Here is a 17,602-nt window from a genome sequence, read left to right as displayed (position 1 = left end):
GCTTGAGGTGAGGAGAAAGTTCTCCACAGAGAGAGTTGTTGGCCATTGGAATGTGCTGCCCAGGGAGGTGGTGGAGTCACTGTCCCTGGAGGTGTTCAAGAAGGGACTGGATGTGGCACTTGGTGCCATGGTCTAGTAATCATGAAGTGTTGGGTGAAAGGTCGGACTTGATGATCCTTGAGGTCTTTTCCAACCTTACTGATTCTATGGTTTTATAAGCCTCTTAACAGCTTGTTTGAAAATCCTGTGACACTGTGCCATTTAGCAGCATTTTAGGCTTGTACAAACAAAATATTTACATGGTGAAGTCTTATTAGCAACTAAGCCACTAGCAATTTCCACAGAAGCAAGAATTCATTTTCTGAGTATATAATGAATATATTATTAGATACAGGTTCTTTTTTCTACCTCTTCCACAATGTGCAATAATTAAAAATACTGAAGACCTATATGAACATTGTCAACTTAAGCTGAAGGGGTATGGCAAGTTAAGTACCTGATGCTTCTGACCTGCTTTTAGTTTGAAATATCAATCATCTCTGTAGAGATAAGGTTATTGAAGAATGTCATTTTTTCTGCAATATAGGATGATGAGAGATGTTAGCAGATGCCCAAGCTCTGCAGAAGGCAAAACTGCTTTCAGTTCCTTTGCAAACAACTGCTGCTGTTAAAACAGGAACTCTTCAGAACACCACTATCAGATCTGGCTTTCTAGTACCACAAAACAAACTAAGAATTTCCTATTTCTTTAGGACACATAAAAAGGCCTGAAGACTTTATTAGACATAGCATCTGTAATACAAGCAAGCATGTTAGGTACTCCCATAACACACAGCTTTACACTCAAACGTTTTATGATACAAAGACATTTTTCCAGAAACTAGAGGGGAAAAACGGAAGCGAGTTAATCAAGACTTCTGGTGACAGGGTGATTATTATAATAAAGGCTGGCACTTGGTAAAATCCAGCACTGTCAGAATTTGTAAAATTAAACCAAGTGAGCAATGATGTACAGCAGAAAGTTACAGACCAGATTTGATTAATTACCTTGTCACAAACTGAAGTTACGCTCACACAGCTCTCATCACTGACGTTCAAGAACAAGTGTCTGAGCAGTATCAGAAGAAATCCGCATTTCATTCTGTGTATTGAACTCTGGTGTTTGCTTCAAGGTGGGGTAAACTAAACCACTGTTCACACACCAATCCAATATAAATCAGTAACATTTATATACACACTAAGTAGTTTGGGTTTTGCTGTTTGTTTTTAAAGAACCAAACTCCACACTACTGGAGTAACAATAAGGTATGTTCAAATAAACCAGTCAGACTTCATTTAAATGAATTAGACAACTTTTACTAAATGAAAAAAACCCTACATTTAAAATATGTATTTAAACCAAAATGGAATTAGAAAAGAGACTTAAATCCATTTTAAAAGAACTCACTCACTGTGTCAGAAATCAATATACCTCTTGCATTAATGTGCCAGTTCATAAAACCTAAGTTACCAGAATCTTCAATTTAACATGTTGAACAACAATACTGAAGTCAAGAGTTTTACATCTACTGGTGCACATTTAGAATGGTACAAATCTGAAGCTTTCCCCCCAAAACCTTATATACTTGACAAAATTCAGTAAAAGCTTGTGTAGTTATATCCAGTACGTATTGAATCCTAAATCATCACAAATTCGTGCCTTTCGTTTAGCCTAGTTTTGTATCTTCTCTGTATCCTGCCATTTGCCAATGTTGACTCTTTTAAGAAAGGAGAGAACTGAAAAGAAATACTGCATAACTCTTGATCATGTACAGAAGTTATTGCTACTATAGTACACTACAAAGCAGAAGTTTATACAATAGTATATGAAATTCGATCATGAAAATCCAAAGGATAAAATCTGTAGTGACATAAGCCTTATGATCATGTTGGACATTCCTATAGCATTTGCAGCTCACCACTTATCAGCTAGCCTACTGCTCACTGATGAACGTCCATTTAAACGTATCTTCTCATGAAAAAGAAGGTCAGCACTCAAAGGCTTAGCAAATAAGGATCTTCATGTCCTGTGGAACTATATAAGATGAATTTTGATGCAGGTAGGGAGTTACCTGGAAGCTAAGCATGCCAAAGGGTGTTTCATGCTAATAAAAACTAAAGCCAAGGTACCACATAATCAAGTTACCAACTAATAGGCAATATCATTTTCATCCTAAATTAACTGAAGTGCCATAGCACAGTGTAATGTCAATAATTTAAAATAGTGTAGTGCACAAATTCCATGTGGGACAATTTGAATTAAAAAGTCAAGACAGGTTTCTGCCTCAATTCATGTTGGCTGTCAAGCTGTCCAGTTTGGGCATTTTGGACTCAAGTTTACCTTTTATTCACTATCCGACTATAAATTCTGCATTATAAATGGGCACTCATTTGGGCAGCATTATGATGAACGACAGGGGGCTAGAGGGAGGATAAGGATCAATGGCTGTTCTAGAAAGCCCCTTTCTCATTTCAATTTGAGAGAGAGGGCCAGGAAGTAAGACTACATACGACAGTGGCATCGTTCTAGCTACAAAATAACCAAAGTAAAAGCAATCAGGCAACAGTAAGACCACATTACACAAATGGAACATCATGCTCTCGTCTGGTTTAACTATTACATCAAGGTTTAACTGGGATGTTGGTCAACTTTAGAAACCGTGGTAGATGTGAGTATGTAGTTGCAACAGTTGTTTGGGTTTTTTTTTTTCCCCTAATTTTGTTTTTACTCTATGTTGGATGTTAGAAGTTGGAGTTAAACTTGTTACAATACAGCGTCGCACATCTTTCTACTAGGAGGAAAAGAAAAATAAACCAATAAAGATCCTTTACCCGTCTCTTTTAAGTTAAACGTGTGACATCATAAAGGGTGTCAAATGGCTGGATGGTTTTACAGTGCACACTTATTATATACTGTAATATGGAGTTGTCCTTGACAGATCTGGTGGCGTTTCTACACGATTCCTTTCTTCACCTCTTCTTCGGCGGATTAGCTGTCCGAGGTGGAGTGACTGGACGCCCAGAATTCAGTCCACCATACTGGTACTTGGCTTTCTTTTCAGATGGTTTTAATATCTTAGAGAAAATGAAGAAGTTTTTTTGAGCCAGTGACACGTAGGAACATTTCAAACACTGTTAAACTAACATGGAATCTCATTCAGCAGAAACGAAAGGGGTGAAGTGAGGTAGAAACTACCTTTCTATACATATTTCTTTTTATCTTACATACATCAGTAATAGCATTTCTAAATACTTCTAGTTCTACCACTACATTGGGGTGGGAAATGGAAAGAAAAGAGACTGAAAACACGTACAGGAAGGAGTAGGGATTAAAATCTCAGAGTAACCACACTAAACCAGTCCCAAAAATCATTAGCCTGCATAATTAAGATACTCTGATAATCACAAGAAATGACTAAAAGTAATCACCTAATTAAAATTTGAAATGAGCATCTGAATAGAGGGAGTAACTTAATATGCAGCAGTTTGGAAAACAGCAAATCCCACAGAGTTCTCAGGAGAACAGCTGGTTTGCCATTCTAATTGTCCACAAACACCAGCTTGCTGTGCAGTCCTTTCTGCAGCTCAGGTATATTATCTTAGTATAAATGCCAGGTTCTATACATTGGCCACAACCCCCCCCCCCCCCCCCCCGCAATGCAGTGCTACAGGCTGGGGTCAAAGGGGCTGGAGAGCAGCCAGGCAGAGGGGAGGCCTAGGGGGTACTGGTTGACAGTAGGCTGAACATGAGCCAGAAGTGTGCCCAGGCAGCCAATAAGGCCAATGGCATCCTGGCCTGCATCAGGAACAGTGTGGCCAGCAGGAGCAGGGAAGTCATTGTGCCCTGTACTCAGCACTGGTTAGGCCACACCTGGAGTCCTGTGTCCAGTTCTGGGCCCCTCAGTTTGGGAAGGATGTTGAGCAGCTGGAAGATGTCCAGAGAAGGGCAACGAAGCTGGGGAGTGGCCTTAAGCACAAGTCCTATGAGGAGAGGCTGAGGGAGCTGGGGTTGCTTAGCCTGGAGAAGGGGAGGTTCAGGGGAGACCTTCTTGCTGTCTATAATTCCCTGAAGGGAGGTTGTAGTCAGGTGGGGGTTGGTCTCTTCTCCCAGGCAACCAGCACCAGAACAAGAGGACACAGTCTCAAGCTGTGTCAGAGGAAGTTTAGGCTGGGTGTTAGGAAGAAATTCTTCACAGAAAGAGAGACTGCCCATTGGAATGTGCTGCCCAGGGAGGTGGTGGAGTCACCATCCCTGGAGGTGTTTAGGAAGAGACTGGATGGGATGCTTGGTGCCAGGGTTCAGTTGATTAAGATGGTGTTGGATGATAGGTTGGACCCAATCTCAAATGTCTTTTCCAACCTGGTTAATTCTATTCTATTCTACTAGCTACTACTCACTGCATTGTATTATTAGCTTTACTATATTGCCTTAGAGTAACCATACGCACATCATCAAGCAGACAAACTCAGTTCGTGTAACTCTGCATATGAAGTAACACTAATGTAAAATATATCATACCTGAAAGGAACACATTAGAGTTTCATCCACACTCATCATGCCCCCTGCATTGTCAAATTCTCCACAGTAATTTGGAGCTGAGAACAGCGTGACCAACTGCCGTTTAGCAAAGAATTCATATCCATCTTCAACCACCTGTCAACACCAGACAAATCAACACAGCACACAAAAACAAAGGTGAGTTTTGAAGAGAAGAGCCAGACTTGAGGCAAACAGGATATGTTTTACAGAGATAGAGAGAACTCATCAAAAACGTATTTTATGTCTTGCCTTTTAGACAATCGCTTCAGCCATTTTGTTTTATTCTGGCATCAATGCCAAGTCAGGTAGCTGAACCACTCTGACACTCCCACCGTTAAATGTACATCAGTTTGACCAGGATTTTCATGCTTGGAAGCCCCACGACAGTTGAGGAATTCCCAGCCTTTCACAGCTGATATTCACAATTAGGTGTTAGACCTGTTATGTACTGTTCAGTAACTTTATTGATGATTGGGATGAGGGGATTGAGTCAGTCATCAGTAAAACTGCAGACGACACCAAGCTGGGGGCAGGTGTTGATCTGTTAGAGGGTGGAAGAGCTCTGCAGAGGGACCCTGACAGGCTGAACAGATGGGCAGAATCCAACATGATGACATTCAAGAAGTCCAAGTGCCAGGTGTTGCACTTTGGCCACAACAACCCCATGCAGTGCTACAGGCTGGGGTCAGAGTGGCTGGAGAGCAGCCAGGCAGAGAGGGAACTGGGGGTGCTGGTTGATGATAGGCTGAACATGAGCCTGCAGTGTGCCCAGGCAGCCAGGAGGGCTGATGGCATCCTGGCCTGCATCAGGAACAGTATGGCCAGCAGGAGCAGGGAGGTCATTCTGCCCCTGTATACTGCACTGGTTAGGCCACACCTTGAGTCCTGTGTCCAGTTCTGGGCCCCTCAGTTTAGGAAGGATGTTGACTTGCTGGAGCGTGTTCAGATAAGGGTAACAAAGTTGGTGAGGGGCTTGGAACACAAGCCCTATGAGGAGAGATTGAGGGAGCTGGGGTTGCTTAGCCTGGAGAAGAGGAGACTCAGGGGTGACCTTATTGCTCTCTACAACTACCTGAAGGGGGTTTGTAGACAGGCAGAGGTTGGTCTCTTCTCCCAGGCAACCAGCACCAGAACAAGAGGACACAGTCTCAAGTTGCACCAGGGGACATTTAGGCTGGGTGTTAGGAAGAAGATCTTCCCAGAGAGATTGGCCATTGGAATGTCCTGCCCAGGGAGGTGGTTGAGTCACCATCACTGGAGGTGTTTAGGAAGAGACTGGATGGGGTGCTTGGTGGCATGGTTTAGTTGATTAGATGGTGTTGGACGATAGGTTGGACTCAATCTCAAGGGTCTTTTCCAACCTGGTTTATTCTATTCTACATCTATATAGCAAATTGGTAGCAATCTTGATCATCAATTTAGAAATATTAGTATTCATTCCACACATTCACTACACTTCTCTAATATTTCAGCAATAAAATTTCAAGACGAACATTTAAGTGATCTGATAGCATATACAAACCACAGACTGACACAGAATAAAAAGCTTATTTTTGTTTCACAGCAGGGGACAGCTTTTAAAAATTACTGAATAATGGAAGTTATGTGTTATTCAGGAAAGGGAAACCTGTCTCCACCTGGCTGGGATGCACGATTAACCTAATGAACACAAAGAAAAAAAGAAACCAAACCACACACAGAGAAACCCAAAAAATCCCCCCAAACCAACCAAAGAACACACCAACAAAAAACCAGAACAAGTGCACTTGGAGTACTTAGTGATGATAAAAATAAAACTAGCCTTCTGCATGTTTCAGTAGGTCAGCCTGTGCCAATGCACTCTAGATAGCTGAACCAAAATGAAGGCAGCAATAAGAGCTTTTATGTACTGATTTTGTTTCAGAAATGTTCAGAGTGCATTTAATACTTCCATGACGTGGAAATAGTTTAAGCCAAAACTACCAGAGAACTGATTGCTTCTGAAATGTAAGGCCTCTGAATCTTCAGTGTGAATCTCAAATTCAAGTCACACTGCCACTTGAAACCTGGACACTTCACCTCTGAATGTTCAACTATTCAACTATTTCCACATCATGGAAGCATTAAATGCACTCTGAACATTTGATCTTTTTCTTTTGTATTGTCTGTTTACTGTTAGACAATACAAAAGATCAAATGAGGTAATCCAGTGTTAGTCTTATTTAACTGACGTTAGACACTCAGTTCAACATGACACAGAATGACATGGCCTTATCCCTTTATTAGGAAGATTTTTCTTCTAAGAGTTTCAAATATAAGCAGCACCAAAGAGGCATAAAGTCTAGACAGAAAGGTTTTAAGCAACAGCAACATAATTCATACCTGGTGAGCTCGACAGATCAAATCCAGATCATGACGGTTCAGGAATTTACTGACCACATCAGCACCGAAAGTGAAAGAGACACCGCGATCATTTTCACCCCAACCTTGCACATCTTTGTCTGGATCAGACCACAGCAGGTCACACAGCAAGCCTTTGGAAAACAATACAAGTGAAGATACTCGTCTTAGGAACTATCATTCTACAGTGTAAAACAGTTTTATTGTAATTACCAAAGCACCTCTCCTAAAGAAAATAAGCCTTAGCAACAAATTCAGCAACACTTAAACTGCACGCCCAACAAAAGACGTGGCTTGCACAAGTCTGGAGATTTTTTTCCCCTGCCTCAGCACTGACAGTACCTTGAGATAACCAAAATCAGAGCCAAATAATTATTTGAAACAGTGTTTAACAGTAATATTCAACATGTTCACAGTGAGCATTTGAGGAGTTTAAAAATACCGCAGTGAGTGCACTTTAAAAAGAAACCATCCATTTCACAGCTCAACAACAAAGCTTAGTTTGAAAGGTGCAGTAAATTTCAAGTTCCTATGCAAGTCCAGTCATAAAGACAGCAAATAAACTTCTACCACAAGCTTAAGAACACGGAACAGCTTTGAGTCTTACTTTTCCAAACACGAGTGAATAACCTTATGTGACTAAACAAAAACCTAACATGGCAAAATCCTGTTACGTTGCTCAGGCAGCACTTTCAGTTTGCTTGGACTAGCACTGCGTTTTCAAAGAGTCTCATGCCAAACAGTCTGGGACCTAAACTAGAATGACAAACCTCTCTGGCTTTTTAATACTGGTCAGTATGTTTTTTCTGCTGCCAATGAAAGGTCAGCTAACTCTGGAGTTAAAACTGGGTACTAGAAAAGAATTTCTATAGAACTGCAATGCCTCTATACATAGAACTTTCAAAACACTTTCACATGAGAAGAAAACAGGCCAACTCAACTACACACAAACAAAACAACAAAGCACTCAAAATGCATTTCATAGTTTTCCTTGAAGTTGTATTTTAACTGTGATGACTAACACTGGCATTAAATATTTAAGACCACTATTCCATAACCTGAAAGAGATGCCAGCAGGCTCCTTTCTCTGGCAATCAGAAGTTTGATTTACAATTATGTCTGGTTATTTGCTGAACAAAATACTGAAGATGCTATTTCTTAAAAACCAGATCCCTCCAGTTGTAACCAAGCCCAAAGAGTGATGGTGAATGGTGCCACATCCAGCTGGCAGCCAGGCACTAGTGGTGTCCCCCAGGGACCAGTGCTGGGCCCCATCCTGTTCAATACCTTTATTGATGAGCTGGATGAGGGGATTGAGTCCATCAGTAAATTTGCAGACAACACCAAGCTAGGGGCAGGAGTTGATCTATTAGAGCGTAGGAGAGCTCTACAGAGGGACCTTGACAGGCTGGACAGATGGGCAGAGACCAAGGGCATGAGACTGAACACATCCAAGTGCTGGTTCTACATATTGGCCACAACAACCCCATGCAGTGCTACGTGCTGGGGTCAGAGTGGCTGGAGAGCAGCCAGGTAGAAAGGGACCTGGGGGTACTGGTTGACAGTAGGCTGAATATGAGCCAGCAGTGTGCCCAGGCAGCCAAGAAGGACCAGTGGCATCCTGGCCTGCATCACGAACAGTGTGGCCAGCCATCACTGGAGGTGTTTAGGAGGAGACTGGATGGGGTGCTTGGTGCCATGATTTAGTTGATTAGATGGTGTTGGATGATGGGTTGGACACAATGATCTCAAAGGTCTCTTCCAACCTGGTTCATTCTATTCAAGCAAAAGTGATGTCTGAAATCTATTGTGAAACTAGACCATTCTGTATTTACAGCCATCAAACCTCTTCTGTACCAATCCCTCTCTAGCAGAGGTTTCCATTTCATTTGTTTTTAAAAGACAAAGAACAGAGCAAGTGCAACTGAATTTCAGATACAGTATCTATCTAGAAATACACCAAATAGTGTATGACAAAAGCTTCACTGAAATTTAGTTCTATATTGAGTAATATGTTTTTCAAAATAGTTCAAAATAGTTCAGAATAGTTGTGCTACAATCCCTGATGGTTACTTACATGAATAAGAGGGGACAGAAGCTGCTCATCTCAGATGCTTAGGGAATGTTTCCTCTTCTATTCTCTTCCCCCCAGATCAAATAATCTTTAGGGCTATACACAGTAGACAAACCTGTGCTATAATCGTTAGCAGTGGTGTAACAGAACCTCACAAGTTTGTCTAAACTAAGCTGCTCTGCTGAATTAGGTTTGCATTTAAACGTGTAACATCTACCACCGCAATAGCTTCACCTGACCAGGAGTAAATCACAACACTGCTGATACAACATACACAAGATCACACAAGAGAGGGGGTTAGTTTCCTAATAAGGAAATAATTGGCAATGCTGACCAAAATGTATCATTTATAGCCTGGCCTAACAAAACACAAATATTCTTAACAGTGACTTAAGTAGAAATACAAAGTCAGACTTGAGCCAACAGCTTCCAAACCCCATTACTGTACCTCCAAGATAAACTGCAGTTGAGGTTGAAAAAAGCTTTTCTCATCAGCTAGAAGAAACATCATAATGATTTAATCTTCTCAGCATATGCTACACAATCATCTACTAAGAATTTCTGTATCAACACAAACATTCACCAAGTGGCATCCCTTCACAATGGGATATCTATCAAGGACGTGTGCCACTCACATGGGTGAGACCCTTAAGTGTATTTTTCCTTGTCCACAAGATACACTTCCATTCTGTGATACAGGTTGTTTTAAGTAGGTCCAAAAGGCCAAGACTTTGTCACTGTACTGTACACACACATCTCTGATGGGACACTGCAGTTTACCTTCAGTAAACATCTGATTATTGCTTTTGAAAGCAAAAGTAAGACTGCAAACCATTCTGTAAATCAAATGCCTGTAAAAAAAAATTAAAAGCCTCTATGTTTATTTTCAGGAGGTACTAAGAATATACAGGATTTCAGTGGAGTGTCCATGGAAACCAGAACTACGTTTTACAAAAGCATTCCTGAAGTGGAGGTGGCTCAAGCAGTAGTATTCAACCTGATCTCCTTCCATGATCAGGTGATTGCCTGGTTGATAAGGGGCAGGCTGTGGATGTAGTCTACCTGGACTTCAGCAAGGCCTCTGATACCATCCCCCACAGCAAACTCCTGACCAAGCTGTCAGCCCATGGTTTGGACAGCAGCACACTGCAATGGGTTAGGAACTGGCTGGAGGACTGAGCCCAGAGAGTGGTGGTGAATGGTGCCACATCCAGCTGGCAGCTAGGCACTAGTGGTGTCCCCCAGGGATCAGTGCTGGGCCCCATCCTGTTCAATATCTTCATTGATGATCTGGATGAGGGGATTGAGTCCATCATCAGTAAATTCGCAGACGACACCAAGCTGGGGGCAGGAGTTGATCTGTTAGAGGCTGGAAGAGCTCTGCAGAGGGACCTTGACAGGCTGGACAGATGGGCACAGTCCAAGGGCATGAGATTGAACACATCCAAGTGCCAGGTTATACACATTGGCCATAACAACCCCAGGCAGTGCTACAGGCTGGGGTCAGAGTGGCTGGAGAGTAGCCAAACAGAAAGGGACCTGGGGGTACTGGTTGACAGTAGGCTGAACATGAGCCAGCAGAGTGCCCAGGTGGCCAAGAAGGCCAATGGCATCCTGGTCTGCATCAGGAATAGTGTGTCCAGCAGGAGCAGGGAAGTCATTGTGCCCCTGGACTCAGCACTGGTTAGGCCACACCTTGAGTCCTGTGTCCAGTTCTGGGCTCCTCAGTTTAGGAAAGATGTTGAGTTGCTGGAACATGTCCAGAGAAGGGCAACAAAGCTGGGGAGGGGTTTGGAGCACAGCCCTGTGAGGAGAGGCTGAGGGAGATGGGGTTGTTTAGCCTGGAGAAGAGGAGGTGCAGGGGAGACCTTAGTGCTGTCTACAACTCCCTGAAGGGAGGTTGTAGCCAGGAGGGGGTTGGTCTCTTCTCCCAGGCCACCAGCACCAGAACAAGAGGACACAGTCTCAAGCTGCATCAGGGGAGGTTTAGGCTCAAGGTGAGGAGAAAGTTCTTCACAGAGAGAGTTGTTGGCCATTGGAATGTGCTGCCCAGGGAGGTGGAGTCACCAATCCCGGAGGAGGCTCTTAGTGCCATGTTTTAGTTGATTAGATGGTATTGGATGATAGGTTGGAGTTGATGATTTCAGAAGTCTTTTCAAACCTGGTTAATTCTGTTCTATTAGACTACTGAATACATCTTTTTCTGAGAGCTGCAATAAATGTAAAGAATGACTCTTTTGTACTGACATTAATCGTGCATTGAATAAGTAGCACAAGAGGAAGAACAGTGTAGTAATCTGTAGAACAGAAACACTCACCAGTCTAGTAATCCCTCTCAGTATCAAATATATGTATACCATTTTGCATAAATGTTTTAAGGGACAATATACTTCTGTTAGTTTCTGAATTGCCCCTATGCAGCAGCACTGCAGAATATTACAGCCAGTAGAATTTTCTTCTCCAATGTTTAACTGCAATTGTGTGTTTCAAACTAGGTTTAGATGTGTTATCTCCTCTGAAAGTTAATCTCAGACCACCATTGAGATCAACACTTTAAATAAATATCCCACGGTCTCAACAGTCTTTATGAAACTTCTCAAGAGATTACCAGCAGCCCTTTCTGTCCAACTTACATCCTACATCTAAATAGAAAGACTGTATTAGAAGAAAATTTTAGGGCTAGCACATTGATACAAGCAATTGACATCCTAATAGCAGCAGGGCTTGTGAAGTGGGAGCTATAAGTCAGAATATTAAAGAGGAAGACGACATGGCCCCAACTGTAGTGAAGCCCAAACACTTATACTCAGCAAGCTTTCAAAAGTTATGTTTTTTGATAGACTAAAAGCAAGAAAAAGAACTATTTGTTTGGTTTCATTTGATATTTCATTACATTTCTAAGGCAAGCTATGTGTGTAACATACCCAAATTTGGGTATGTATGCTAGTCTGTTACAACAAGCAAGAGTAGCATGGACAATAGCCTCTAACATAGCTCAGCCATAATGAGGAACATGAGTCACACCCCACACAGACATTGTGTTAAAGTCACTGCATTTCCGGTACAGAAATTGATTAAATCCAGTTCACCAATTCAGACCTATCCACAGTAAATTCTGTGTCACTCACCTGTGTCAGGAACATCTGTAGGTCTCATAATTCTCCGGATCTGCTCCATTGACTGGAGATCTGGAGACAGTCCTGTAAGTAGAAGAAAACATGTGACTTAATGTTTTTTACCTGTAAAAAGGGTTCCAGAGAACACAGAACTAGAGGCTCCAAGTCATACAGAATCCATTGTTTCCACTGTAATATAAGCAAAAGACAGTCTGCTATAGACAATTAAGTTCTTGAACAGAGGCACAGAGAATTATGCAAGTGAAATTGGCAAGAGGTTTTAATTGGTTTTCTACCTTCTTTTTAGCCACACAAAGAACTCTGAGGTTAAGTATGTTCTGCTAAACAACTAAACAGAGAACCAGTGAAGGATAGCATTCACATTATCTAACACAAACTGGGTGCAGACAACCTTCATTACAACCACTTTACTTTATAAAACCTAAAGGTATATCTCCTACCCCTTTAGAAGGCCACAAGCCAAAACAGACTGAAGGTGTGACTGGAATCAAGACACTAATTTCAGCTGAACGGCCTTCAATAGATACTGTAAATACTAGAGTGTGAAAATACAATAGAAAAGGAGAACAAAGGTGGTCATCTATATCTACTAAACTCAGTGGCTTAGTCACTTATAGAATCATTGTACCTTGGTTACTCGAAACCCCAATTTATTATAGACACAGCACTTTTTTATATAGTTTTGCCATATTAACATGCAACTGCAGACAAAGCACAGAATTAGAAGCCCACTCTTGGAACAGTTCAAATACACAATTTAGAGCTTTTCTAATGGAGGAATACAAGCATGACAGAAAGCCTACCAGATGCTTTAGCATTTTAACATCTCCTTCAATAAGGGTTCTAAAGTGTCTTAAATGACTCAGGTCAAGGTTACCTAATTAAGAAAGTTGCCAACTTGGAAACAGGGCATGAAGACCTAAGCTGTGTTGAAACATATTTCATATTAACGAGCCATATCCATTTGACTCAGTTCAGACCTTTGCCATAAGAAAATCTGTCAGTGGAGTCACCATACAAACTAAATTCAGCTGAGAGAGTTTGCACAGTGGCAGCATACATGCTAAAGGAACAATGACTCCAAGGCATTTGGTATAAAAACTTCGAGGAACTTTCTGTCAAGCATTAATATTCTAGATTACTTTTGTTGAAGCAGTCTTAGGATAAAAGCCTCTATCCTCATCAGCTTGTTAAGTCTTCACATTGTTACTTTGAGGTTGTGAAAGATGGTAGAAATCTTAACATCAAACAGCACATCACAGGAGCTTTAAGTCAATTCTACTTAAACACTACCGAGATACCAATACAAATTCAAGCGGACAATTTGGGATTTAAACTTTGACCAACCTATGACTGTACCTCTCTCAAAACTCATCTATTTGCATGCAGATTGTGTTAGCACAAAGGTATGTGGAGTCTACTCAACACCACACCCCAAGATAGTGATGGAGAAATCCGAGCGAAGTAAGAGCAACCAGTTTGTGAACTTCCCTGAGGTCACACACAGCTTTCAGCATTTCAGGCTGCACCCAAAATGTGAAGTTCTTTGAAAGAATGTAAATTATTTTTACAACCATGCCCTAACCTTATAGCTGTTACATTTGGTGCTATTTTACATAACTGTAAAATAGCAAAGATCTACAAAACTGCCTGTGTATAAGCAGACTTCTCTGTAACCACCCAAGAAGCCTGTTCCCCCAGCATCTTTCTAACTCCCCCTACGCACCAAAGAAATGTGTCAAATTCAGGTCCACAGACAACGGGTGCACATGAACAGTATTAAATGAAAATAAGAATGCAAACACAGGCTACTCAAGCTGCATGGGAAGATTCTCCCCCTCCAGTGACTGCTGCAACCTACTGTGTACTGAAAGACAACTGAAAAGTCCAAAACTGAATTCTCTCTCACATAATGGCAGCTAAGCACACAAAAAGTATCATTCTGGGTACTTCCTTCCTGAACCACAAAAGCACCCTTTCCCTAAGGGAAACTTCAAATGAATTGCCACTGCTCCTGGCAGACCAATCAAATCAAGCCTCTGCATCTGAATCACTCCTTTATTATGCAGAATTGGTAGTGAGTTATGGTTACTTATTTTTATAGTGCAGTCCAGGAAACTCCTCAGGTATCTTTGGACACCATGCAAGATTACCAACTAGATGTCAAGATACACTGTCATTGGTGTCACAAGTGAAACAGAATTCCAATGTGTGCAGGTTTAGGCTGGACATTAGGGAGAAATTCTTCACAGAGACTGACTGGCCATTAGAATGTGCTGCCCAAGGAGGTGGTGGAGTCACCATCACTGGAGGTGTTTAGGAAGAGACTGGATGGTGTGCTTGGTGCCATGATTTAGTTGATTAGATGGTGTTGGGTCATAGGTTGGACTCGATCTCTAATGTCTTTTCCAACCTGGTTAATTCGATTAATTCAGTATTCTGCTAAGCTAACTTAACTCCCACATCTCAGAGCTTAAACCCAACGTGGTAAGACCAATGTGTTCCATCAACATGACACTACAATATGGAAACTTGAAAGTAATCACAAGAGGTCTCTAAAGAAGACAGTGGGATCATAGATAAGAGAACAATGCTGTGAAGAATATAAAAAGTAAAATGGAGAAGTCAGGAATGGTCATAGAATAAGGTTTAATGAAGCAGGAGACACTTGAACGTGTCTAGAGAAGGGCAATGAGGCTGGTGAGAGGCCTTGAGCACAAGCCCTACAAGGAGAGGCTGAGGGAGCGGGGGTTGCTTAGCCTGGAGAAGAGGTGGCTCAGGGGAGACCTCATTGCTCTCTACAACTACCTGAAGGGTGGTTGTAGCCAGGTGGGGGTTGGTCTGTTCTCCCAGGCAACCAGCACCAGAACAAGAGGACACAGTCTCAAGCTGCACCAGGGGAAGTTTAGGCTCGAGGTGAGGAGAAAGTTCTTCACTGAGAGAGTCGTTTGCCATTGGAATGTGCTGCCCAGGGAGGTGGTGGAGTCACCATCCCTGGAGGTGTTCAAGAAGGGATTGGATGTGGCACTTGGTGCCATGGTCTACTCATGAGGTGTGTGGTGATGGGTTGGACTTGATGATCTTTGAGATCTCTTCTAACCTTGGTGATACTGTGATAAAGAGCAAAGTCAGAAGTCAAGAAGACAGCCTTAAGAAAAGGCCAAAATGTAACTTGTGTGAGCAATATGGAAAGACAGGGGTAGAAAAGATACAATGAAAGAGCCTTTCAGCAGCACAAACATTTAGAGACAGGGATGGGAAGAGAGGTTTGACTTATATTGCAAGAGAGACCTCAGCCCTGGAAAGTCCAGGTAAAAAAAGCTGACTCAGGATTCCGAGCAATAGTAGACAGGCTACTGGGGTAAGTTAGGTGCCTTTTATTTTACTATGTTATGCGGTTTTGCAAAGTTTTATTATATATCCCAGAGGACAATATTTTTAAAATAAACTATGCAAAAATGCGCAATATAGTAAAAAAGGCACCTACCTTAGCTACATGCTAGCTTCAGCCTCCCGCAGAGCTCAACCGTTTAGGTCGCTGCCTCAGTGTTTATGACAGCAGTAACACCATGAAGGGGCGCTGACCGTCCATGACTTCATGGGATCTGGAATGCAGTTTAGATAAGATTGGAGAAGAGCAGAAAGAGGGCAAGGCTTTTCATGTGCTGAACGGCCGCTTGCATTTATTAGGAGCACACAGCACATTCAGTAATCTTTTAACTTTGTTTCACAGCTGCAGGTCAGCTGTTGAGTGACAAGTCATCTCAGTTACAGATGAGGCCTGTACAAGTTCAAGGGACAATTATCATATAGTAAAGTAGTAAATACTACATTTCCTGAGAAACTCTTAGCCCTGGCAATCCCTCAGCTTTATACTGAATATGGTATACAGGGAATGAAAGACCTTGTTGGTCAGTTTTGATGCATCGGTCCTATTTCTGCACCCTCAGCATGATACATAAGATTTAGCAATGACCTTGGTCTCCACAGGAGCAAGTATCATAGTATCATCACAGTATCAGTCAGGGTTGGAAGGGACCACAAGGATCATCTAGTTCCAATCCCCCTGCCATGGGCAGGGACACCTCACACTAGATCAGCCTGGCCAGAGCCTCATCCAGCCTGGGCTTAAACACCTCCAGGGATGGGGCCTCAACCAATTCCCTGGACAACCCATTCCAGGGTTTCACCACTCTCATGGGGAAGAACTTCCTCCTCACATCCAGCCTGAATCTCCCTACCTCCAGCTTCATTCCATTCCCCCTAGTCCTATCACTAACACTGAGAAGTCCCTCCCCAGCCTTCCTGTAGGCCCCCTTCAGATACTGGAAGGCCACAATTAGGTCACCTCGGAGTCTTCTCTTCTCCAGACTGAACAGCTCCAACTCCTTCAGTCTGTCCTCATAGGAGAGGTGCTCCAGCCCTCTGATCATCCTCATGGCCCTTCTCTGGACACCTTCCAGCACCTCCAGATCCCTCTTGTAATAGGGGCTCCATAACTGGACACAGTACTCCAGGTGGGGTCTCACCAGAGCTGAATAGAGGGGAAGAATCACCTCCCATGACCTGCTGGCCACACTTCTCCTGATGCAGCCCAGGATCTGATTGGCTTTGCGGGCTGCAAGTGCACACTGAGAGCTCATGTTGAGCTTCTTGTCCACCAGCACCCCCAAGTCTCTCTCCTCAGGGCTACTTTCCAGCCAGTCACTGCCCAGCCTGGATTTGTGCCTGGGATTGCCTCGACCCAGATGCAGGACCCTGCACTTGGTCTTGTTGAACCTCATGAGGTTGGCTTGTGCCCACCTCTCCAGCCTGTCAAGGTTCCTCTGGATGGCATCCCTTCCCTCCAGCGTGTCTGCTGCACCACACAGCTTGGTGTCATCAGCAAACTTGCTGAGGGTGCACTCAGTGCCACTGTCCATGGCACCACAAAGATACTGAACAAGCCTGGTCCCAGGACTGATCCCTGAGGGACTCCGCTTGTCCCTGGCCTCCACTGGGACATGGAGCCATTGACAGCCACTCTTTGGGTGCAGCCATCAAGCCAGTTCTTTATCCATCTAGTGGTTCACCCATCAAACCCATGTTTCACCAGCTTGGAGACCAGGATGTGGCATGGGACAGTGTCAAAGGCAAGAGCCTTTCTGCATACTAATCCTTGACAGTTACTATAAACATCAAATATTATCACCTCTCAAAGCAAACACTGGTCTGCAAAAATATGTTGCCAACTATAGAAAGCACAGTCACTCAGAAGGGATTGAGCTGAATAGCAAAAAAATCACTGAACAGAGCTAGTTCTAACTCCAATCAGGACAGCCAGAAACACAAATTGTATTTTGTCACCATCCATTCTCTACAGTTTTCCTAAATACAAAATTTACAAGAGCTACAATGAGAGCAAAGCAGGAATTCCTTCACCATCTTTTTCTG

The 17,602-nt window shown here is 42.8% G+C and overlaps 1 protein-coding gene across 1 annotated transcript in view; it reads right to left on the bottom strand.

Moving 5' to 3' along the window:
* Positions 1 to 1,334: 1,334 nt before the first annotated feature.
* PPP1CB (protein phosphatase 1 catalytic subunit beta) overlaps positions 1,335 to 17,602 on the bottom strand; it is a 36,423-nt gene continuing 20,155 nt past the window's right edge. Inside the window, exons 5-8 of the mRNA XM_068158825.1 lie at positions 12,161 to 12,232; positions 6,941 to 7,092; positions 4,559 to 4,693; positions 1,335 to 3,114 (exon numbers count right to left, since the gene is read on the bottom strand). Of these exons, the coding sequence (XP_068014926.1) occupies positions 3,010 to 3,114; positions 4,559 to 4,693; positions 6,941 to 7,092; positions 12,161 to 12,232 (464 nt within the window). The 3' untranslated portion in view covers positions 1,335 to 3,009. The remainder of the gene's footprint in view (positions 3,115 to 4,558; positions 4,694 to 6,940; positions 7,093 to 12,160; positions 12,233 to 17,602) is intronic.

The sequence above is a fragment of the Melanerpes formicivorus genome, unplaced genomic scaffold (assembly GCF_026170545.1).
Source record: "Melanerpes formicivorus ecotype bairdi unplaced genomic scaffold, bMelFor1.0.p_v2 SCAF_43, whole genome shotgun sequence".
NCBI lineage: Eukaryota > Metazoa > Chordata > Aves > Piciformes > Picidae > Melanerpes > Melanerpes formicivorus.
This window is presented reverse-complemented; position numbering and strand designations above follow the sequence as displayed.